Source organism: Hypomesus transpacificus, chromosome 24, assembly GCF_021917145.1.
Source record: "Hypomesus transpacificus isolate Combined female chromosome 24, fHypTra1, whole genome shotgun sequence".
NCBI classification, from domain to species: Eukaryota; Metazoa; Chordata; class Actinopteri; order Osmeriformes; family Osmeridae; genus Hypomesus; species Hypomesus transpacificus.
In genome coordinates this window covers 5,892,833-5,917,211 of record NC_061083.1, presented here as the reverse complement: position 1 = coordinate 5,917,211, position 24,379 = coordinate 5,892,833, and the positions used below count along the sequence as shown (strand labels likewise).

The following is a 24,379-nucleotide window of genomic DNA, read 5'->3' as shown; positions in this document are numbered from 1 at the left end:
ATGTTGGCAAAACCCTCCTACCTCTGATCTGGTAATTACAGCTCACACAAGACATCAACATTATTACCATCAAGCCCAGTTAGAACAACACCACAAGAACAACACTTCAAAGAAGTTTCCCATTTCAAGGAGAAAATAAAAGTCATGGATTATGCATTGAGGGCGAACCAACCTTCTAAAGCTATTAGGAGAAATGTTATACAATATCATGACAGAAAACATTGATGTTTAACCAAAGTTAAGAAACAATTGTTAAACAAAAGTTTGTTTTATTTTATATAGGCCTATTTTGCTGTGATATGATGTTACAGCTTAGATTTATCAAAGTAACCTCAGCATATTTTCAAGAATAGGAATGTTTCCTTGTCTTGTCCAAAAAGAATCTGAGCAAGGATGTATAGAAGTTTCGTGTAACAATACTGCCCTCTAGGGGTCAAATGTTTTGCATGCATGTTTACGTCTATAACCTCCACAGTGAGAAACTAGACCTAAACAATGTCTTGATTCTATAATATTATTCTGTAAGGGTAACTCTGAATACATTTTTGAAACATTTTCAAGTTTTAACTGTCATTGTAGAGACACCTATGCTTGCAATGAAACTCCCCAAATCGGAGCAGTGTGTTTAAACTATATAAATAAAAAATATTGTCCCGCTTTAGTCCAATTGTAGATTCTGACATTAACAATGAGTTCTCAGGGAGCATAAAAATAGGGCGTCTCAAATATAATATTTCATTTCAAGCACTTTCAAGCACAGATTTTTTTCCCTTGCTATTGCAGAGCGGGAGCACAGAAATAGTCTATTCTTGTAGATCCCTTCTCTCTGGACTCTTCCTAACAATGATCCAGATAACTATCTAACTAATACTTGGTGCAGACTCAGAGAATTCAGCTTTGTCCTGAAAAACAAACCGTTATTATGATTATCTAACACACCCCACCAGGGGTTCAGCACGTGCTCTCCCATGTCATCATCTGCATTCACAGGCTTATTCAAAGAGGAAAACTAAGAGATACTATCATATGAGAAAGTGACATGTTTACACCGAGGGAGAAGGGTGTGTGTGTGCAGTTGGGAGGGAGTTGCTTATGTGTGTGTGTGTGTGTGTGGTGGTGGGGCGGGGGGGGGGGGGGGGGGGGGTGAGTGCGCGTGTTGCTGTCAGTTCTAAAAAGCAATGTAATATTTAGTGTGATGCACGAAATGCATCTTTAATAACGCTGTGACCTACTTCTGTTGAGCGCAGTCAACAGTTTCACCACCGACAAAGAAAAAAAAAACATTCACGAAACCTTCTTAATGTCAATGACATTTCATCCTTTTTAATTATTCATTGGGCAGACAGTCGGTTTCAGTTATCTCTCCGTCACTTAATCGAGCTTGAAATACCCTCCATCACCCACAATCTCATCCTTGTCAATGGATGTCAAATAATGTACTCTCCGTGATTTTTAAAGAGGTTGTTGACCAAATAATTCTGCTGGGAATATAAGCATGCACACACACACACACACACACACACACACACACACACACCCACACACACACACATACACACACGCACACACACACACACAAACACACACACACACACACACTGTGGTGACAGCAAGGCCAGGTAATAAAGGGAGAATCTTGTTTTATGTTAGCAGTAAATATTCAGTCTTCAAGGTCAATGCATTTTGCAGGTAAATATTTTTCCAACTTTTCCCACACAGTGAAAGGAGAGGAGAAAACAAAGAATCCTAAAACAGTTGAGTAAAGAAGAGCAGAGTACAATAGAGTACAGTAGAGTATAGTAGAGTCCATATCAAGTACTCATCAATGATGCAAAACTATTTCTCTTTTTTTGTGTGTTTTTTTCAAAAACGGTATTTGTAATTAAAAAAAATATATAAAAAATAAAGCTTTCCAAGCTTTCGAAACTTTTTTGGCAAACACAACACAAAAAGTGTGTAAGTTTTGTACTTCCTAAAGAAGTTTTTGTAGTTTGTTTCTTCCCATCTCTGTAACACAGTAGGCCTTTGCGAGTTTTGACAGCATATGTCATTCATGTATGTTCATGCGGTACCTTGAGAAGGATCCATGTGGAGAATGTGTCGTCTCTGACTTGGCAGTACCTTTTCTCTCTCCCAGATGTTCTCGTTCGAAGAACTACAGTGCCCATAATGCATCGTACCTAAATTGTCATCGTGACATACAAGAAAATGGTTTAACTTCTGATGGAGGTATCTTCTGTTTGCATAATATTCGAGTAAGATAGCTGTTATATATATATATATATTTGCCATTTGTATCATCAGGACCACATGTCACAATTGGTGGCAAGAAAGTTATTGATGATGAGTCTAGAATTGGATTGCAAAGGTAGCAAATGTTGAACAACCTTCAAGCTAGCGAGCACTAGTTAGCAAGTGCTAAATACATTAGACTGGACGGTACGCTGGCGACGTTTGGGTGCTGCAACATTGGGCTGTAGGTAAGATGTCAGTGTCTGTTTAATCGAGAAGATAAAGTTATACATTTGGCTATATTATGGCTACGACTTTGTCCTGTAAAGTACTGTTTAAAATAATTGAATGCATAGCTTGCTAGCTAACTGTGTAGTTACTGTACCTGTCAGTGGGTCTCTCAGTCTCATTCAGACTCATTTCATTGGCTAGCCAATGCTAGCTATAGGCTATGGCTAGCAAGGCTCGCTAGGGAAACGTTAGCTGCCTAATAGCTAAAGGCACTATAAATCAAGTTGGCTAACTATATTCCTGTTGGTGCTACACTAGTTGTTTTAGTTACCTAGCAAACTGACAACTAGTCACTAGATATCTGACCAATTGCAATTTCTAGCGACAGCAGTTCGCTAGTGTGCACGAGCTAGGTGGTACTGTACTGGTCTGGGGAGGAGATACGATCAGTATAACATTTATTGTGCAAACAAAAACAGTTAGCGAATGTATTGTAAAGTTTGCTACAGTGAATTACTGATTCAATCAGCTAGATGACCAAATGTGCTGTCATTTTGTTTCCGAGTTAAGGAACATTGCTAAATGTGTAGTTTCGTATGATCTTGCATCACGTGAAATGGCACACGTAACTGGTTCACTTCCCTCAGTTAAGCAGCCAGCTTGTCTAACTATACTGAACCGGTATTGTAGGACTTAACCCACCACTACCACTAAGCTGACTTCAGTAGCAAACTACTTTCAAAGTATGTTTTCCACATTTTCGGACTCCAGTGTATTGTGGACGCTTGTGTATGGCTAGACTAGCCTTTAGTTTGTTAATTAGCTAGCGTCATTTACTGTGTCATTCTGCTAGCCAGTCTACCGGTACTTGGTTTTCTTGTCAACAATGCAGCTGGAAAGGTACATAAGGTTATGGAAATCACACAGAGTCTTCCGGCACAGCTGCTGTTATCTAGCTAATTTGGTAGTGATATAACGTTTTTTTCAGCCATTTGGTATAACATGAACAACCTGTCATCCAACCATGTATTCATTCATTCATTATTTTATATAAAGTGACATACAGCACAGGGTGATTTGAACCTGTAACCTTAATCTGCACTCAAATGCTGTAACCACTGACCTATACCGTCCCCTAGTAGTGATTTTAGTGAGAGATGGACTGTTCTGAACACTACTCATGTTGCGCTGAAGAATATTCATATCTGTGTTTCCCACAGGAGGCCTGTCTCCACTGACAGCCACGTTGTTCTGAGTGACATAATGACCACGACATTGCATCGGTTTCCCACCAATTTGACCCAAATCAATCCCACATTGTGAGAAAGGACAGAGAAGAGGCGGACAGACAGGAGGGCTCTTTAAACAAGGACCATGAACCTTCACCAAGTCCTGACTGGGGCTGTCAACCCGGGGGACAATTGTTTCTCTGTGGGCAACATCAACAACCAGCCCTTCACGGTGAGATATCAGGCCTGCTCTTTATGCTGTCTGCTCCCTGGGCATATTACAGCCCTTATGGTCAGGGGCACTGCTAAGAACCTCCCCCCCCCCCCCCCCTTCTATTTAGCATCATGTCCGTTTTTTCATTCAACAATTTTTCATTCCAAGCTTTTTGATAAGCCTTTCCTGTGAAACCGCAGTCACTGGTCTGCCCTCTGCTCCCACAGAGGAGACACACAGGGATACTGGACCCAAGGAGGGTCTCGCTCAGACGATCGATCAGGAGACTATTTCTGTATGTTTGTCCTCTGGGCTGTGCAGACGAAGGGTACACCTGGGGTTATGTTTTCCTTCTCCTTTTTAAGAGTGACACCCAGCTTGGTGTTTCGCTGTCATCCGCAGGATCAAGTGTGTTGATTCACACCGTGGATATCTGAATGAGGATTTCTTATTAAATCTCTATTTTCCTCTCAGGTCTGTAGTCTCTTCCAGACAGGACGCACACAGTAATGTGTTCACTGAGCCGACTGTTTGATCCAAATCCACAAATTACAGGGGGGTATTGAACCTGTGTCCCGGGATGGTGTTTCCAAGCTAACTGTGTCTCCTGTGTTACAGGCCTATGCGTCTGGCTGTGACGTTGTGATTCTGGGCAGCGATTTTGAGAGGCTGCAGATTATTCCAGGGGCCAAACATGGCAACATCCAGGTGGGCTGTGTCGACTGCTCTCTGCAAGGAGGACAGGTAAGAGGGCACACCTGTGTGTGTGTGTGTGTGTGTGTATGTGTGTGTGTGTGAGAGACTGTGTGTGATGAGTGCTATATCTGCTGAAACAGGAAGCTGTTTATTAGACACCAAGGCAAAAACAAAAACCAAGCCTCTGACTGTCCAAGGAACCAGGAAAAAGACAGTCATAGTCTCGTGATAGCTGTATGATGCAGTATAAAGCTGTCCCCTGTGACCGCGAGTCGCCACGGCAACAGGACGACCTTTAACCCCTCACCGGTGGAAACGGAACGTTCTTCAAGGTTGAGTCGTGACGTCGGATCAGTTATTCTCACAGGGAAGAAGGGAAGAAAGGTTACGTCCGTTAGAGAGCCCAACCCCGGGCCTAGCCTATGTCCTGGCATCCCTGACTAACCCAACCCCGGGCCTAGCCTATGTCCTGGCATCCCTAACCCTCATCACACAGTACTCTGTGGGGTATCCTGGCATCCATGACTAACCCAACCCTAACCCTCATCACACAGTACTCTGTGGGGTGTCCTGGCATCCCTGACTAACCCAACCCTAACCCTCATCACACAGTACTCTGTGGGGTGTCCTGGCATCCCTGACTAACCCAACCCTAACCCTCATCACACAGTACTCTGTGGGGTGTCCTGGCATCCCTGACTAACCCAACCCCGGGCCTAGCCTATGTCCTGGCATCCCTAACCCTCATCACACAGTACTCTGTGGGGTGCAGAAGAGCTGTGCATTCTGTAAGCTATGTGTCAGCCAGGAGGCAAACACCAGCCAAGGCTGTGAGGACTTAGCCGCTGGCCTTAGACATTCCACCAGGCGGAGGTGTCCCAGGTCAGCCTGTTTGGTCAGCCTGTTTGGTCAGCCTGTTTGGTCAGCCTGTTTGGTCAGCCTGTTTGGCCTGGGTGTTCACTAGTTTGAATGACATGAACCGATGTCTCCTGGAGTTCTGATGATGATGATGGTCTGCTTGGTTCAGGATTTTGTTACCATGGTCACTAGATCCCAGCGTTGTCGTGGTTTTAAAGATCAGTTACAGTGGGCACCGCATTCCTCGGGTGTGTGTGTTTGGGAGTGTGGGTGTGTGTGTTTGGGAGTGTGTGTGTGTGTGTGGGAGTGTATGCAGTTGTGTGGGAGTGTATGTATTTGTGTGTGTGTGGGAGGGAGAGATAATCAATGTTAAGACATCTCTTCTTATCTGTGTTGCGGACAGATTGCAGCTTCCTATGGAAGTATAGTGTGTATATTCCAGCCTGTTCTGCTGCAGAGCGACAGAACATCAACAGTAAGCCTTGCTCATTCTAACTCAAACCTACATTCTCTGGGCAATCATACCTAGCAAATGGAAGCTAATGATTCTGGAGTAATATTCCGTCCATCATCAGTCCAGTTGTCTCTCAGTCCTGGCTAAGTTAAATATGATGTTTCTTTAACTGATAGACTTTTATCCAGTGTGATCATGTGGTTGTTTTCTGTCTGTAGAAACCTAGCTACCAGTGGCAGAAGAGTGAGCAGATTCTGCTGCAGTCTGCAGCCCGGAACCTGGGATGGCACCCAGCTGGTACTATCCTGCTATGTGCAGGGTTAACCTGAGGGGGCGCTGTGGAGCTAAACAGTAGTCCCCTTCATAGCTAGAAACATTTGTATTATAAAAGAATTGCAAAAATACCCGACCCTTCAAGTCTTCTGATTGATAATGATTCTCTTGATAAACCTTTCTTTCCCCCTCTCTTTATCCCCCCCCCTCTCTCACGCCTCTCTCTCTCTCTCTCTCTCTCTCTCTCTCTCTCTCTCTCTCTCTCTCTCTCTCTCTCTCTTCCACCTCGCTCTCTCTCTCTCTCTCTCTCTCTCTCTCTCTCTCTCTCTCTCTCTCTCTCTCTCCCTCTTCCACCTTTCTCTCTCTCTCTCTCTCTCTCTCTCTCTCTCCTCTCTCTCCTCTCTCCTCTCTCCTCTCTCCTCTCTCTCTTTCTTTCTCTCTCTCTCTCTGTCCATTCTTGTGGCCAGGCACCCATCTCTTAACAGGGTCCACGAGTCTACAGCTGTGGTCCTGCAGCGATGACTCTGAGGGGGAGGAGGGAGGACAGACAGGGCAGACCAGTGGAGATGAAGGCCAGAAGGCTGGGTTAACCATCTCAGACTCCCATTCCTCCTGGAGGTGCATCTGGAACTGCAGGTAAGCGCCACACCACTAGAGGGAGTGCTAACAGTACTAACAGTTGATGTTGACCCCCAAATCTAGTTATTGACATTTTTATGTTGTTTATTTGTATTTTTTTTGTGGGTGCGGAGTTACTGATGATGTCATTTTCCTGTTCAGTTGAGGAAGTATAGACACGTTCCGCATCTCAGACGCGGTTTAATACTTTCCCCCTCATGTCCATGTTCAAAACCCCTGGAAGAACTGTCCTTTTTAATGAGCTCCTGTGTCTCTCGCTGTTTCTGATTGGCTGTGTCTCTCGTTGTTTCCGATTGGCTCGTGTCCTCAGGACCGCCTCTCCCGTCCACCTGATGAAGTTCTCTCCCGACGGCGAGTTCTTCGCCACAGCAGGCCAGGTGCGGCTAGTTTGAGTCTCCTTAAGATGCGTAGACAAGCTTGAGGCGTGTGTGTGAGGGTGAGTGTGTGAGGGTGAGTGTGTGTATGTGTTTACCTGCGGGAGCCATCCCTGCCTCTCTCTCCTGAAGAGGATAGGTAGCTAAACAAACAGCAGTATTAATCCAGTGTTGTTGTTTAGGATGATTGCCTAGTGAAGGTGTGGTACAGCAGTGTTAATCCAGTGTTGTTATTCAGGATGATGCCTAGTGAAGGTGTGGTACAGCAATGTTAATCCAGTGTTGTTATTCAGGATGATTGCCTGGTGAAGGTGTGGTACAGCAATGTTAATCCAGTGTTGTTATTCAGGATGATTGCCTGGTGAAGGTGTGGTACAGCAGTGTTAATCCAGTGTTGTTATTCAGGATGATTGCCTGGTGAAGGTGTGGTACAGCACCTCCAAGTGGCAGGCTGGTGTCTCCAAGCTGTTCCGCCCTCCGGAGCCCAGCTCCCACCGCGGAGAGCTGGACCTCTCCTTCGTCTACCTGGCTCACCCTCGCTCCGTCACCGGCCTGTCCTGGAGGAAGACCAGCAGATACATGCCCAGGTAAGACGGCCCGCTGCCCAGTTTAGCGGTTAGAGCGCACCAGGTGTGTGACCACCTGGTGATAACGAGACATGGTACTGGGCTTTAAGGAACAGCTCCTCCTGTGGGAGAGACTGTTGTGCTGACCTCTGTACAGAGGTCCTGACCTGTAGGGCTAGTGTCACCAGTGACCCTCCTCTGCTTCCCCCAGGGGGTCTGTGTGTAACGTGCTGCTCACCTGCTGCAAGGACAGCGTGTGTCGCCTGTGGGCGGAGACCCTGCTGCCCGGCGACAGCCTCCTCTCCGGGCACCAGAGCAACCACGTCAACGGCCAGCACGGCGACTCGCTCCTCGCCACGGCAACTGGGAGGAAGGCGTCGTCCTCCGCCAGGACGCCAAATAGGAAACCCCAGGAGGTGAGACAGCCAATCAGAGACGAGTGTTTTCTGTTCCTTTATTTATATATGTATTCATTGTTACTAAACAACCAGAGGAAATATGTAAAGTGCGTACTTGAAAGTTCTTGATGTTTGTTTGATTTGACCCAAGAGTTGGCGCTTTGGGAAATTCTCTAATTGGTTTTGTCGTTCGGAGGAAGCAAAATCAAACCAACCTCAAGTCTGAGGATTGCCTTATCGTTTCCTTTTAACCATCAGGCTAAAAGGGAGATGAGAGAGAAGGACAGATAGGAGGAGGAGAGGAGGGAAGGCTTAGCAGAGTTAAAAAGAGAGTTAATTAGCTCCTTCGACAGGAAGCTGGGTTTCCAGGCTTTGTAGGGCTTAAAAACATCACTGAGGAACATTGGCCTCATTTCTGTCATCTTCCACAACACTGGCAGAATCACTGTTCCATGGTGCTTCATGAAAATACTGTGTTTTAGGGCTCAAAGTCAACTCTGTTCTGGTTGTGAGATTTGAGAGGCGCAGTCCTGGCGCAAGCTTAAGTTGTGACTCCAGTTACACACACACACACACACACACACACACACACACACACACACACACACACACACAGAAGCAGTACTCTGGGGTTACAATATGGTCATTATTATTTGTGTTTATCCTCCTCTATTCTGGGGCTGTCTGCCGGAAATTTCCGAGCCGAGGGGAAGGTTATATCGCCGGGAAGAAGACATGTAAATTCAGACAATTTGCCCAGGGGAAAGTGTGCTCTGTGTGTGGAATAATTCATTAAAACCCAGACTGTTGAGATTAGGGACACTGTTTTAGTTATCCATATGGAGCAGGGGCTGGGGTACAGGCTGGGAGAACTGTCTGTCTCTCTTTCTGTTTCTCTCTGTCTCTCTCTCTGTCTCTCTCTCTGTCTCTCTCTCTGTCTCTCTCTCTGTCTCTCTATGTCTCTCTCTCTGTCTCTCTCTATCTCTCTCTCTCTCCTCAGGTGCTTTCTTGAACGACACACATGCTAACAACCAAGGTCTTTCCAGATCACTACTGCAGTGTGCTGCTTCAAAAATAACATCTGTACTCCTCCTCTCTCCCCCATGCTCCCCCCTCCCCCTCCCCCCCCCCCAGCTAAACCTCCAGGAGTCGTGGAGGGTGTCGGGGCTGAGGGGCGTGGCCCAGCCCTCTCTGACCGGCTGTCTCCCTCACCAGGCCGGTCGGCACCACGCCCACAAGACCACAGCCCCGCCCCACGCCAACGGCCTGTGCCACTTCCACATCGCGGCCAGCATCAACCCTGCTACAGGTCAGAGGTCACAACCCTGCTACAGGTCAGAGGTCACACGCACACACAGCAACTGGCAGTGGGACTCTGGATTCATAATGACGCTTGATACTGAAGCTTGTCAGATTATGATGGCTGGTAGCCTGATAGCTTTAGTTCGCTTCATAAAGTCAATTTAAAGCCAGGGTTTTGTGAACCTAGCAATTTTGGCTCCAGTTTGAAAGGATTCAAACCTAAATGTCCCACCCCCTTCCTTCAAAGCCACTCCCCCAAAGATCCTTGATCCTACATCATGCTTGTGAAAATCAACCCATGAACGATCAGTGGGTTTATCTTAGCGGCACAATTGATTCAGGAGCATGACGATTCATAGATTGGGTTTGTTGTTTTTAAACTCCCAGACATCCCCCTGCTGCCCTCCATCTCCTCGCTGTGCGGTGCGGATGAGGAGGAGCCAGGAGGGCCGTTCACTGTCCACTGGCTGAACAACAAGGAGCTACACCTCACCCTGGCCATGGAGGTGTTCCTGCACCGAGGCACCCTGGAGGGCCAGGCCTCCGACCACACACACACAGGTAGGAGAGACACACTACACACTACTACACACTACTACACACTACTACACACACACAGGTAGGAGAGACACACTACACACTACTACACACTACTACACACACACAGGTAGGAGAGACACACTACTACACACTACTACACACTACTACACACTACTACACACACACAGGTAGGAGAGACACACTACACACTACTACACACTACTACACACTACTACACACACACAGGTAGGAGAGACACACTACACACTACTACACACTACTACACACACACAGGTAGGAGAGACACACTACACACTACTACACACTACTACACACTACTACACACACACAGGTAGGAGAGACACACTACACACTACTACACACTACTACACACTACTACACACACACAGGTAGGAGAGACACACTACACACTACTACACACTACTACACACACACAGGTAGGAGAGACACACTACACACTACTACACACTACTACACACTACTACACACACACAGGTAGGAGAGACACACTACACACTACTACACACTACTACACACTACTACACACACACAGGTAGGAGAGACACACTACACACTCCTACACACTACTACACACTACTACACACTACTACACACTACTACACACTACTACACACACACAGGTAGGAGAGACACACTACACACTACTACACACTACTACACACTACTACACACACACAGGTAGGAGAGACACACTACACACTCCTACACACTACTACACACTACTACACACACACAGGTAGGAGAGACACACTACACACTACTACACACTACTACACACACACAGGTAGGAGAGACACACTACACACTACTACACACTACTACACACTACTACACACTACTACACACACACAGGTAGGAGAGACACACTACACACTACTACACACTACTACACACTACTACACACTACTACACACACACAGGTAGGAGAGACACACTACACACTACTACACACTACTACACACTACTACACACTACTACACACACACAGGTAGGAGAGACACTACTACACACTACTACACACACACAGGTAGGAGAGACACACTACACACTACTACACACTACTACACACTACTACACACACACAGGTAGGAGAGACACTACTACACACTACTACACACTACTACACACTACTACACACTACTACACACTACTACACACACACAGGTAGGAGAGACACACTACACACTACTACACACTACTACACACTACTACACACACACAGGTAGGAGAGACACACTACACACTACTACACACTACTACACACTACTACACACTACTACACACACACAGGTAGGAGAGACACACTACTACACACACACAGGTAGGAGAGACACACTACACACTACTACACACTACTACACACTACTACACACACACAGGTAGGAGAGACACACTACACACTACTACACACTACTACACACTACTACACACACACAGGTAGGAGAGACACACTACTACACACTACTACACACTACTACACACTACTACACACACACGGGTAGGAGAAACACACTACTACACACTACTACACACACACGGGTAGGAGAAACACACTACTACACACTACAACAAACACACAGGGGAAGGAGACGCACACTACTACACACTACCTCCTCCCCTCCCACCCATCATCCATTCATGCTTTCCAGACGACGTTGACGCCAGTGAAGAGGACCCTGGCAGAGGGCCTCCCTCCGGGGGCGGGGGCGGGGCCGGGGGCGGGGGCGGGGGCGGGGCCGGGGCTCCCCTGCAGCCTCCTGCTCTGGCGGTGGAGCACCAGGTGGAGCTGCTCCTGGATGAGTGGAGCAGGGCGGCAGACATGCTTTTCAGCATCCACCCCATGGACGGCTCTCTCCTGGTCTGGCACGTCGACTGGCTGGACGAGTTCCAGCCCGGAATGTTCCGGCAGGTCCAGGTGCGATTGAAACCGGTTCTGACTGGTTCTGTGGTTGTCCTTATGCTTGTTCGGATCTGTGTTGACGGTTTTATGAAATTGCGTAGCGTCGCGTGTTCTGGCAACAGGAAGGGTTGAAATCGGTTCTGACTTGTTCTTGAAACTAGTTTTCATCTGGGCAAATTCATTAAATTACCCAACTGGGTCTTTAGGTGTTTAGTTTTAGTCTCAAGGGTTATTTAGTTTTCTTCTCAGAAAGTCATTTATCTTTCTCAACATGAGGAGTATTTTTGTGTTCAATTATTCTCAGTTTGTTGTCAATACATTTTTTTACAGACCCACCCTCCCCCATTTTCTATGTGATTTAGCCATGAATAATTGGTTTGAAAACAGTGCTTCTGGTTCATAAACACAAGCCATCATCTCTCCGCCGCACTGATCTTCCCTGACAGAGGCGTCTGCCTGCTGCATGCTGTAACGGCTCCTCTCTGACACATCAAGTATTATCTGCTAATTAACTGTGACGTTTTATGAAATGGAACAATTTCCCAGGTTGCGTTTATCTGCAGTGAGGCCATTAGAGCTCCTGTCAGGTACTCTGTCAGGCATCTGTGCTGCAGCCCGCATCCAAGGGCCTTTAGATCAGTGTCACCCTCCTTGATTAGCCATGCCTAGCTGCCTTCTGGAGATAAACTGGATCGTCAGAGAGGCCTGCTTGGGGTGTGTTTGATTAGCTTAACCCTGGATGAAGACGTCCATCATTGTCTCGAGAACTCATTTAAAGGCACCTGAAGTATTAGGTGTTGCATGTTAATGTTTATACACACGGGTCTGGCTACAAACTTACTGTCTCTCTCTCTCTCTCTCTCTCTCTCTCTCTCTCTCTCTCTCTCTCTCTCTCTCTCTCTCTCTCTCTCTCTCTCTCTCTCTCTCTCTCTCTCTCTCTCTCTCTCTCCCCCCCCCCCCCTCAAGGTCTCCTTTGTGTCTCGTATCCCGGTGGCGTTCCCCACTGGCGACGCCAACTCCCTCAGCCGCAGCGTAGTGATGTACGCCTGCAACAAGAACGTGGATCTGGCCATCCAGCATGGCCGCCGTCGCCCTGCCCGCCCCCTCCCCCGCTCCTCCTCCACCCTGCTCAGCTACTGCGGCCAGGCCAAGGCACCGCCCAGCGCCGGGTCCCGCCTCAGCATCTTCACCCCCAACGTCCTGATGATCTCCACCCACGCCGACGGCTCTCTCAACCAATGGGCCGTCAGCTTCGCCGAAGACTCCGCCTTCTCCGCTGTGCTCAGCGTGTCGCACGTGTGGCGTTACTGCGGCCACCGCTTCCACCTCAACGACCTGGCCTGCCACCCCCTGCTGCCCCTGCTCCTCACCACCTCCCACCACAACGCCCTCCGCACGCCCGACGCCGACGCCCTGCTGGCCGCCCCGGAGGACGGCGGGCCCCCCGGGGGGGGGCGGCCCAGCAGGGGGTCCCTGGGGGGGTCCCGGGACCCCAGCGCCATCTACAGCGAGCTGGTCCTGTGGAGGGTGGACCCCGTGGGGCCGCTGTCCTTCTCTGGGGGCGTGTCGGAGCTGGCCAGGATCAACTCTCTCCACGCCTCCGCCTTCAGCAACGTGGCCTGGCTGCCCGCCCTGGTGCCCAGCAGCTGTCTGGGTGGGTGCACACGCACACACACAGAGACACACACATACACACACTGAGACACACGCACACTGAGCACACGCACACATGCTGAGCACACACACACAGGGTCTTGTATTCCCTGGGTTGTCGTATGTTCCTTGGCTCTCTTTGTAAATAGTCTCCTTCTAATGAGGAGCACAGCAGAGCTCTGAGGAGCTTTCCTGCTGCTGCTGGAGGCCCTGTTAAGGAGGAGGAGGAGGAAGACGAGGAGGAGGGTCCTGGTGGAAATGAAGATGTGTTACTGTCGAAGATGATGATGATGATGATGTTTGTGATGAGGAGGTTTCTGCTGCTGTGCTCCTGCTGCAGGCATGTACTGCAGCTCTCCCAGCGCCTGCTTCGTGGCCAGTGACGGCCAGTCCCTGCGTCTGTACCAGGCTGTCATCGAGGCCAAGAAGCTCCTGAGCGAGCTGTCCAACCCCGACATGGCCGTACGTAAACAGCACTCGCTTCCTGGTGGTGTGTCGCCCTGCGTCCCTCCCCCTGCTCCTCTGGGTCAACGCTCTGCCCCTCTGCTTTCAGAAGTACGTAGGGGAGGTGTTTAACATCATCAGCCAGCAGTCCACTGCCAAACCAGGCTGCATCATTGAGCTGGACTCCATCACTGACTTTGTAAGATGTGGCTGGAGTGATCTACACAGTCATTCCACACAGTGTTTTCTTGTTCTTCTTCACTGGTGGAGGCAGCACTAAGTGTATCAGTTCATACAGGCGTTGCACCCATGCTTGTCTTCCTCTGTGGTGCTGACTGTGTGTGTGGTGTGCAGCAGGGGAAGGAGACCCAGCTGCTGCATGTGTTTGAGGAGGACCTGATCCTGGGCACTGAGAGGCCCCAGGCCAGCCAGCAGCCCCAGGCCAGCCAGCAGCCCCAGGCCAGCCAGCAGCCCCAGGCCAGCCAGCAGCCCCAGGCCAGCCAGCAGCCCCAGGCCAGCCAGCAGCCCCAGGCCAGCCAGCAGCCCCAGGCCAGCCAGCAGCCCCAGGCCAGCCAGCAGCCCCAGGCCAGCCAGCAGCCCCAGGCCAGCCAGCAGCCCCCAGCCTCAGACTCTGGTAGGTCGTCTCTCCACAGGATGCTGGTTCGAATCCCCCCTGGAATCCAGATATAGTTCAGATCAGTTTAGTGCAATATGATCATGTGTCTCTGTGTGTCTCTCTGTGTGTGTCTCTGTGTGTCTCTCTGTGTGTGTGTGTGTGCCAGTGTTCTGTGCTAGGTTCTTCCTGGTGGTGGTGGAGCTGACCCAGACTGGCAGGTCCCTCCTGCACATGTGGCAGCTGCAGCTGGACGCTCTACCCGTCACCATGGGTACGCACCAACACTCTTATCCTTCCCCCGTCACCATGGGTACGCACCAACACTCTTATCCTTCCCCCGTCACCATGGTTTCGGACGCAGTGAGGAAACTGTGAATCCCACAGTAACTGTAAACAGTTAAAGAAATATAACACATGACTTATGAATTCAATTATAAGTTTACTGGCAAGCGTGAATGAACTACAACACAAAAATGGATTGATACCTTTCAAAATAATTAAGTTTCAACCATGCAACACTTTTAAGGGATTATTAGTGTACAAGCTACAACACGTAAACAAAACTCTGTTACCTACGTACCTGCTGTATCAACGACTCACAACCAAATCTAGCATGCTGAATCCAGCATCTGTTCTAGTTGTACAATACACTCATTAGTGATGCCAGCTGTACAGCAGTGATACTAGTGATACCATCTGCAGTGACACCAGCTGCAGTGACACCAGCTGCAGTGACACCAGCCATAGTGACACCAGCTGCAGTGACACCAGCCGTAGTGACACCAGCTGCAGTGACACCAGCTGCTGTGACACCAGCCGTAGTGACACCAGCCGTAGTGACACCAGCTGCAGTGACACCAGCTGCAGTGACACCAGCTGTAGTGACACCAGCTGCAGTGACACCAGCCGCAGTGACACCAGCCGCAGTGACACCAGCCGCAGTGACACCAGCTGTAGTGACACCAGCCGCAGTGACACCAGCTGCAGTGACACCAGCTGTAGTGACACCAGCTGCAGTGACACCAGCCGTAGTGACACCAGTGTGATGTTCCTCCAGAGGATGGCCAGGCTCCAGGCTCGTCTCCCCAGAAGGGCTCGTTCAGCTTCAGCCCTCCTGCATCTCGAGGCAGGCGGCCCTGCTGCACCTCCACCCTGCAGAGCGCCCGACGCCTGGTCCTCTCCACCCAGCGCCTCTGCAGCCAGGACATCAGCCTGCCCCCTGGGGTGCAGGTCCTCACCGCCACGCCCTCTGCAGGTCTGCACTCACACACAGAGCACACACACACAGAGCACACACACACACAGAGCACACACACACACACACACCCTCATGTCCAGCCTACCCCCCCCCCCCTGAGTGTTGAAGCTGATCTTGTGTTCCAGGTCACCTGAGTGCCTCGTCCCTCCAGCCGGCCGGCCGCGCCCCCTACCTCATCGCCACTTCCTGTTCCGACAACCAGGTACGCTTCTGGCGCTGCAGCATCACGGAGGTGGAGCCTCTGGCCTCCCCGGACCTCACCTACCAATGGGAGGAGTGGCCTCTGCTGGTGGAGGAGGGGCTGGCCAATAGCAGTGCGGTGAGCGTGTCGGGTCGACCAGTGGAGGTCAGCTGCTGTCACACGAGCAGGATCGCCGTGGCGTACCGACACACCCCCTCCTCACCTCCCCCGAGCACCTCAGCACCGCACGCCAGCCTGAACCACACCCCTAACCCCAGCTCCAACCCTCACCTCTGTCTGAACCTCACCTCTGACCCCAGCCCCAGCCCCAACTCCGACCCCAGCCGTAGCCTCAACCTCAGCCTCAGGAACCTCAGCCTCAGGGCACCTCTTGTCCATGTGGAGATCTTCCAGTGTGAGTCCACGGGAGGTTCCCAGTGGGTTCTAGAACAGACTCTGACTCTGGAAGACTCCGACCACACTCCATCCAACAACAACATCCTCATCAACAACACCATCCACGTCCCTCCAGACAGACCCCTAGACCTGGCCCCCCTAGACCTGGCCCCCCCAGACCTGGCCCCCCCAGACCTGGCCCCCCCAGACCTGGCCCCCCCAGACCTGGCCCCCCCAGACCTGGCCCCCCCAGACCTGGCCCCCCCAGACCTGGCCCCGTCCTGTCAGGAGAGTCCTGGTGGGGGGCCCCTGGTCCACCTGGACTGGGTCTCCAGGGAGGATGGCTCCCACATCCTGACGGTGGGGGTGGGCTCCAGACTGTACATGTACGGCCTGCTGTCTGGGAAGCCCCCGGAGCTGGGCCTGTCCCCGGGGGGGCGGGAGATCCACAGCCCCGCCCGACTGGTCCTGCTGCGCTCCGTGGAGCTGGTGTCGTCCGTGGACGGCTCTCCCCCCGTGCCCGTGTCCCTGTCCTGGGTCCGGGACGGCATCCTGGTTGTGGGGATGGACTGCGAGATGCACGTGTATTCCCAGTGGCAGCCCCCCTCCAAGCCTCCGGCCGCCTCCGCCCCAGACGCCAGGGGCAGCTCCTCGTCCATCCCCTCCACCCTCCAGCAGAGCCAGGAGGAGGGGTTGGCCTCGCCCTGGGCCCTGGCCCCGCCCAGGAGGTCACTGACGCGCTCCATGACCAGCCTGGCCCAGAAGCTGAACGGGAAGAAGACAGCGTACGACCTGCCGGTGGAGATGGAGGACTGTGGGCTGTTTGAGGCAGCACACCATCTGTCCCCCACCCTGCCTCAGTACCACCCAGTCCAGCTGCTGGAGCTCATGGACCTGGGCAAGGTAGGAACGCACAAACACTCCTCAGGTATCGACTCAACAAGGCAATGCAGCTAAATAAATCAGACAATGACGTGCATTTCATTGGTTCCAAACATGCTGTTGCAGGTGCACAGAGCGAAGGCCATCCTCTCTCACCTGGTGAAGTGTATCGCCGGGGAGATTGTCGCCCTCGGAGACAGCTCCACCAATCAGGAGCGCCGTCTCCGGTCCCGGGCCATCAGCGCCGGCGGCAGCACGGCACGCGACGCTCGCTTCCTCAGCAAGGCCGAGAGCTCCGCCTCCGACTACACGGAGATTGACTCCATCCCCCCCCTGCCCCTCTACGCCCTGCTGGCGGCTGATCAGGAGACCAGCTCCAAGCCTGGTAGGTCTCTCCTCCAAGCCTGGTAGGTCTCTCCTCCAAGCCTGGTAGGTCTCCCCTTCAAGCCTGGTAGGTCTCCCCTTCAAGCCTGGTAGGTCTCTCCTCCAAGCCTGGTAGGTGTCTCCTCCAAGCCTGGTAGGTCTCCACCCCCATCTCTCTCCCTACCCCCCCAATCTCCCCTTCCCACACCCCCTTTCCCCAACCTCCATTTCCCCCTCCTCTCCACACACCCTTCTCCTCCCCCCTTACCCTCTCCCTAACCCCCATTGGATGAGCGTCTTCTCTGACTCCGCCCCCCTCCCCCAGTTGACCAGCGGGGCAGCGTGAGCGGCGACAGCGGCCACGGCTCCAGCCAGACGGACGCTTACGACGAGCTCTTCCACGCGCCCCCCGGCGCCGACCTGGACCCCCTGGAGGGCGAGGGTGAGGACGCGGGGTCGAAGGTCATCGACCTGTCCAGGTACAGCCCCGCCTTCTTTGGGCCGGAGCACGCCCAGGTGCTCTCCAGCCACCTGCTGCACTCCAGCCTGCCTGGTCTCACACGCATGGAGCAGATGTCCCTCATGGCCCTAGCAGACACCATCGCCTCCACCAGCACCGACCTGCGCGCCTGCCAGGCCAGGAGCAAAGGTCAGAGGAACGTGGGGAGATTAGGGGTTCAGATTAGGGGTTCCGATTAGGGGTTCAGATTAGGGTTCAGATTAGGGGTTCAGATTAGGGTTCAGATTAGGGGTTCAGATTAGGGTTCAGATTAGGGGTTCAGATTAGGGGTTCAGATTAGGGTTCAGATTAGGGTTCAGATTAGGGTTCAGATTAGCATTAGATTAGAATAGGGTTTAGATCTACATCAGACTGGAACAGGGTTTAGATTATTAGATTAAAACAGTTTTTTTGATTTATATAAAATAAGAACAGGGTTTCGGATGAATATTCTAATAGAACAGGGTTTAAAAGATGTGATTGAGATGCAAAACACATCATTAAACGTGATGGTGGATCATGTGTGGTCGCGTGCCCAGGTGGAGAGACGTTGGATGAGTGCGGTCTGAAGTTCCTGCTGGCTGTGAGGCTCCACACCTTCCTCCTCACCTCCCTGCCCCCCGCCCACCGCTCACCACTGCTCCTCCAGGGTAGGCCGAGAGATGCCGGCTCTGTGTGTGTGTGTGTGTGTCTTGTTAACTCACTCACTCACCATCCACACTGCCTCTTTCTGTCTCTCTCTCTATCCCCATTTCCCCTTTTGTCTCTCCTCTTCTCTCTTCCCTGCCTCTCCCTCCCTCCCTCCCTCCTCCCTGCCTCTCTCTCCCCCCCTCCCTCCCTCCTCCCTCCCTCCCAGGCCTCTCCACCTGTCACTACGCATGGGCGTTCCACTCGGAGGCGGAGGAGGAGCTGGTGAGCTTGCTGCCGGGGCTGCAGAGAGGGGAGCCGTCCTGGGCAGAGCTGCGCTCTATGGGCCTGGCCTGGTGGCTCCGCAGCGGGGACAAGCTTCGCCGCTGCATCGAGAAGGTCAGGGGACGTTAGAGATGATTACAGAGAGATAGGACATGCATGTAGAGGTGTGTGTGGATGGATGGAGGTGTAGGTGGATGTGTGTGTGTGGGGGGGTAAGTACAGGGTTTAGATAACATGAAGTTAGAGTAGAACATGGTTTACAGGAATGTTTCTGTATTGATGTAGCCAACATCAGAAAAGGAAGCAGGCGTCAACAGCAGGGGGAGAGTTAGCATCTCCTTGTCAAGTCTCAAAGTTTGTACTTGTCTGATCAATGCATGACCTATATAAGACATACCTGCGACTTCAAACTGCTGTTTGTGTTGTTGTTGTCGTGGTGCGTCAGGTTGCCAAGGTGTGTTTTCAAAGGAACAATGATCCTCTGGATGCTGCTGTCTTTTATCTGGCCATGAAGAAGAAGGCCGTGGTCTGGGGTCTGTACAGGTACCACTGCTAACACACTCTCTCTCTCTCTGTCCTCTCTCTCTGTCCTCTCTCTCTGTCCTCTCTCTGTCCTCTCTCTCTGTCCTCTCTCTCTGTCCTCTCTCTGTCCTCTCTCTCTGTCCTCTCTCTGTCCTCTCTCTCTGTCCTCTCTCTGTCCTCTCTCTCTCTGTCCTCTCTCTCTTTCTCTTCCGCTTTCTATTCTTCTCTTCCCCTCGCTCTTTCACACAAACATGCGCACGCTCACACATACTCAAACTGTCTCACTCACTCATGCACACATGCTCTCGTTCTCACACACACTTACACTCAGACACACACACACCTCTGCCCCCTCTAGAGGAGCTGAGCTGCGCTCTCGTCACCTCGTAGCGCGTCTCGACATCTCTCTTTGTTGTGCCTCCTCACAGGTCCCAGAACAACACAAAGATGACAGCCTTCTTCAGCAACAACTTCAGCGAGGAGCGCTGGAGGAAGGCGGCGCTGAAGAACGCCTTCTCCCTCCTGGGGAAGCAGCGCTTCCAGCACGCTGCCGCCTTCTTCCTGCTGGCTGGATCCCTCAGGGACGCCGTGGAGGTGAGCTGACAGCTAGGAACAAGCAGGATAATCGCAGCATAGAGTTTGTGCAGGGTACATGAAGTATGTGGTTCTATAATGCAGGATATATGCAGTTTATAGTTATATAATGCAGTCGTGTGTAGCCTATTGAGACTGGCGCACACAGAGGAAACCTCTCCAGCCTATTGAGACTGGCCCGCAGACAGAAAGCTGAGCGGTGCTGTTACCGTGGGTCCCCAGGTGTGTGTGGAGAAGCTGCAGGACTTGCAGCTGGCCCTGGTCATCGCCAGGCTGTACGAGTCCGAGTTTGAGACGGCCTCCACCTACAAACGCATCCTCCACAGGCACGTGCTGGGCCGTGACACGCAGGTATGCCTCCACACTGACCACTGACAGGGTCTGACCACTGACAGGAGACAGGGTCTGACTGCTGACAGGAGACAGGGTCTGACTGCTGACAGGGTCACCCTCCCTCTAGATAAGGTCATACTTGATCAGTCAGAAGGGTGTAAAAGAGGCTAACAGCAGCTGTTTGTTCCCCCTGCTCCACGTCATGGGCCCAAGATGGAGCCCCACCCAGACCCCTTCCTGCGCAGCATGGCCCACTGGGTACTGGAGGAGTACAGCCACGCCCTGGACACCCTGCTGGAGCAGCCTGCCAGCAGCATGGGTACACACACACACACACACAGGAGAAACACACACACACAGGAGCAACACACACACACACAGGAGCAACACACACACACAGGAGCAACACACAAACACTCTGGTTCTCTCTGGTTACTGTGTCAGTATAACCCTGTGTGTCCTTGCAGGCGTATCGTCCATGTCCCCCTGCAACCCGGAGGTGTTTAACTTCTACACCTTCCTCCGCACCCACCCTCTGCTGCTCCGCCGCCACCTGGGCTCGTCTGAGCGTGCCCGCGGGGGCCTCACCACGCAGGGCCGCCGCCCAGACTCCATCACCCTGCTAGAGAGGAAGCTGTTCTTCACCGCGGCCCACACACACCTGCAGGCAGGCTGCCCCATGCTGGCCCTGGAGGTGTTCTCCAAGATGCCCAAGGCCCACACCCGCTCCAGACGGCTCCTCAGCCAGGACCACCCCACCTCCGGAGCCTCCGAGGCGGGCGCGGGGTCAGGCGAGGGGGAGGCTTCGAGGAGGGAGCAGGCCTCGGAGCTGGATTGGTCTCAGCCGGTTGTGAACGGGACTGAGTCCCTGTCTGGCAGCTTGTCGGTCAGCCGGTCGGAATCGGTGTTGAGTTTCGACTGGAGCCAGCCCTGCCTCGCCCCAACAGAACCCCTGGACCTGAAGTGGGATGATGATGAGGAGGAGGAGGAAGGGCGAGGCTGCGTCGAGGAACGAGGGGATGCCACGAACGCCCCCGTCGCGCTCCAGGAAACGGAAACGGAAACCTCCATCACCCCCGACGACGACGACGCCGCCGTCGTCATGGCACCGTCGGACGACATCCTGGCGGCTCAGCTGAAGCTGAGCGCCTGCCTGAAGATCCTGACGGCTGAGCTGCGGACGCTGGCCAGCGGCTCGGAGCTGGACGGAGGCAAGCTGAGGCACCAGCTGTGCCTCTGGCTGGAGAGGGAGGTGGCAGCGCTGAGGAGCGTCTGCAACTACACACCCTGCCTGGCCCTGGACCAAGACCAGGCCCTGGAGGGGGAGGGGGACGGAGCCGGAGCTGGGGGAGACGAGAGGGGGGAGGCAGGGGAGGCTGAGGAGGGCCGGGGCAGGAGCAGGAGGCTGTGGCTCCAGAGGAACCAGCCCCTGCTGAGGATGTTCCTGAGCTACTGCAGTCTGCATGGCTCCCATGGTGGAGGGCTGGCCTCTGTACGCATGGAGCTCATTCTGCTGCTGCAGGAGTCCCAGCAGGTAACACACACACACTCACACACACACAGTCACACACACACTCAGTCACTCACACACTGTCACACACACACACAGACACACACAGGATGACAGCTACCCCTGCTTCAGCCTGAATGTCCGGCTGCTGTTTCCTCCCAAACGTCTCCTTCCTGGGCTGTTTGTTTGTTTACTTGATGTGTTTTCCTCCTGCGTGTGTGTGTGTGTGTGTGTGTGTCTTTTCAACGTGTCTTTGTGCAGCTGTCAGAGATGTGTGCATGTGTCTTCTGTGTGTGTGTGTGTGTGTGTGTGCGTAACCACATGTGACACCCTCGTTCCTCCCCTGTCTTGCGTCTCCAGGACGACAGCGTCCATTCAGCAATGGCTCCCAGTCCACACGAGCCCTCCATCCCTCTCCTATTGGCTTGTACTGCCAGCGCCAAAACCGTGGTAGCCAATCCCATCGTCCACCTGACCAACCTGACCCACGACATCCTGCACACCATCAACGGCCTGGACTCACCCCCCCACCCCGACCTGGTCAACAACGAGGTCTAACACACACACACATCAGAAACCATGATCCTTTTAGTCTCTCGGTGTACAGACAGATGGACAGAACAGTGATACATTGAGACACATGAGCAGTCCTCAGGGATGGTCCTGCATGTGGAGCATCTCCTGTTCTGACTGCTTCTGTTTTGACATCTCCTGTTCTGACTGCTTCTGTTCTGACTGCTTCTGTTCTGACATCTCCTGTTCTGACTGCTTCTGTTCTGACTGCTTCTGTTCTGACTGCTTCTGTTCTGACTGTTCTGACCACTGCAGATCTATGTGATGCACAGCCTGGCTGCCTCCCTGTCTGCCTGCATCTACCAGTGTCTTTGTGATGGACACAACCACAGGTGAGCCCGCCCCCTCTCCTCCTCCTCCCCCTGGTCCTAGTGCCCCCAGTCAGGTCCTCTCAGCTCACAGCCCACCTAGAAACACTTCCTGGTTCATATATCATTCCTGCCAATCCTGCCCTCCCTCGTCTGTATGTACAGCTGAATGCCACCTCAACGCCCCCCAGCAGAGGGGGTCATATCTGGCCACCAACAGCCCCACCAGTCCTGGGTAGCATGGTGGCACAGGAAAGGGGAGGGCCGTCAGACTGCTGGAGGGACGTAGAGAGAGAAGAGTAGAGGATGACGAGGATGTTTTAGAGATGTTTCAAACTCTCTCGTGTGTGTGTGTGCCCCTCAGCCAGCCCACATATCGTTGACTTGGAAGGGCTCTTTGTTTAGTGAGAAGCCCCTGTTTCCCTGCTTTGCTTCTCTCCACACACACACAAACACTCTCTATTTCTCTCTCTCTGTCTCTCTATCTCTGTTTCTGTCTCTCTCTCTCTCTCTCTCTCGCTCTCTCTCACACACACACACACAAACACTCTCTGTCTCTCTCTCTCTCTGTCGCTCTCTCTCTCTATCTCTCTGTCTCTCTCTCTATCTCTCTCTCTCTCTCTGTCTCTCTCTCTAACTCTCTCTCTCTCTCACACACACACGCCGCATTCCTCCTGTGCTCACAGACGCAGCAGTCAGACCAAATTAGCTTCTTCTTCTAATTTAACACTTTCTTTGTTATGCTAATGAGTCCCCTGGGAAGTCGATGTTTCGCCCGCGTAGGAGAGAATTTGGGAGAAAGTTTGCTGTTGTGTTTCCACGGTTATACTGTGTGTGTGTGTGACATCGGAGAGGTGCTATGCAGGTCAGGGGACGGCAGTAAGTGTTAGTGACATCACTACGATCCATCTCCTCTAACCTGCTCTGGCTTTCGACAGAACACACACACACATGCCACCATCTTAACAGACTTGGGTAGATCTGCCAGGAGGGAAGCTTAGCAGTGGATTTGGCCTGTTAGTGAGAACAATATAGAGTGGTATTAGTCTTATTATGTGGTTAGCAAGTCACCGTCCAACACAACGCTCCTTCATGGCTCAGCTGCCCCTGGGCCCCATCCTCCTCCTCCATCTCCTCTTCCTGTTCCTCTCTTCTTTCTCCTCTTCCTCTTCTTTCTCCTTCTCCTCTTCCTGTTCCTCCTCCTCTTCCTGTTCCTCTCTTCTTTCTCCTTCTCCTCTTCCTCTTCTTCCTCATTCTCCTCTTCCTGTTCCTCTCCTCTTTGTCCTTCTCCTCTTCCTCTTCTTCCTCCTTCTCCTCTTCCTGTTCCTCTCTTTTTTCTCTTTCTCCTGTTCCTCTCCTCCTCATCTCCGTCCTCCCTTCCTCCCCT

At 52.1% G+C, this 24,379-nt stretch overlaps 1 protein-coding gene across 1 annotated transcript in view; it reads left to right on the top strand.

Moving 5' to 3' along the window:
- The first annotated feature begins 2,177 nt into the window (after positions 1 to 2,177).
- Positions 2,178 to 24,379, top strand: part of LOC124486811 (dmX-like protein 1) — a 38,009-nt gene continuing 15,807 nt past the window's right edge. The window contains exons 1-30 of the mRNA XM_047048641.1: positions 2,178 to 2,480; positions 3,684 to 3,924; positions 4,525 to 4,650; positions 5,864 to 5,935; positions 6,133 to 6,211; positions 6,655 to 6,823; positions 7,137 to 7,203; positions 7,606 to 7,787; positions 7,978 to 8,182; positions 9,299 to 9,473; positions 9,854 to 10,027; positions 11,698 to 11,963; positions 12,915 to 13,602; positions 13,942 to 14,063; positions 14,155 to 14,244; positions 14,400 to 14,526; positions 14,828 to 14,932; positions 15,719 to 15,916; positions 16,045 to 17,399; positions 17,505 to 17,763; positions 18,067 to 18,390; positions 18,780 to 18,890; positions 19,097 to 19,266; positions 19,598 to 19,695; positions 20,103 to 20,268; positions 20,491 to 20,619; positions 20,815 to 20,920; positions 21,069 to 22,135; positions 22,472 to 22,663; positions 22,940 to 23,016. Of these exons, the coding sequence (XP_046904597.1) occupies positions 3,838 to 3,924; positions 4,525 to 4,650; positions 5,864 to 5,935; positions 6,133 to 6,211; positions 6,655 to 6,823; positions 7,137 to 7,203; positions 7,606 to 7,787; positions 7,978 to 8,182; positions 9,299 to 9,473; positions 9,854 to 10,027; positions 11,698 to 11,963; positions 12,915 to 13,602; positions 13,942 to 14,063; positions 14,155 to 14,244; positions 14,400 to 14,526; positions 14,828 to 14,932; positions 15,719 to 15,916; positions 16,045 to 17,399; positions 17,505 to 17,763; positions 18,067 to 18,390; positions 18,780 to 18,890; positions 19,097 to 19,266; positions 19,598 to 19,695; positions 20,103 to 20,268; positions 20,491 to 20,619; positions 20,815 to 20,920; positions 21,069 to 22,135; positions 22,472 to 22,663; positions 22,940 to 23,016 (6,986 nt within the window). The 5' untranslated portion in view covers positions 2,178 to 2,480; positions 3,684 to 3,837. The remainder of the gene's footprint in view (positions 2,481 to 3,683; positions 3,925 to 4,524; positions 4,651 to 5,863; positions 5,936 to 6,132; positions 6,212 to 6,654; positions 6,824 to 7,136; positions 7,204 to 7,605; positions 7,788 to 7,977; positions 8,183 to 9,298; positions 9,474 to 9,853; positions 10,028 to 11,697; positions 11,964 to 12,914; positions 13,603 to 13,941; positions 14,064 to 14,154; positions 14,245 to 14,399; positions 14,527 to 14,827; positions 14,933 to 15,718; positions 15,917 to 16,044; positions 17,400 to 17,504; positions 17,764 to 18,066; positions 18,391 to 18,779; positions 18,891 to 19,096; positions 19,267 to 19,597; positions 19,696 to 20,102; positions 20,269 to 20,490; positions 20,620 to 20,814; positions 20,921 to 21,068; positions 22,136 to 22,471; positions 22,664 to 22,939; positions 23,017 to 24,379) is intronic.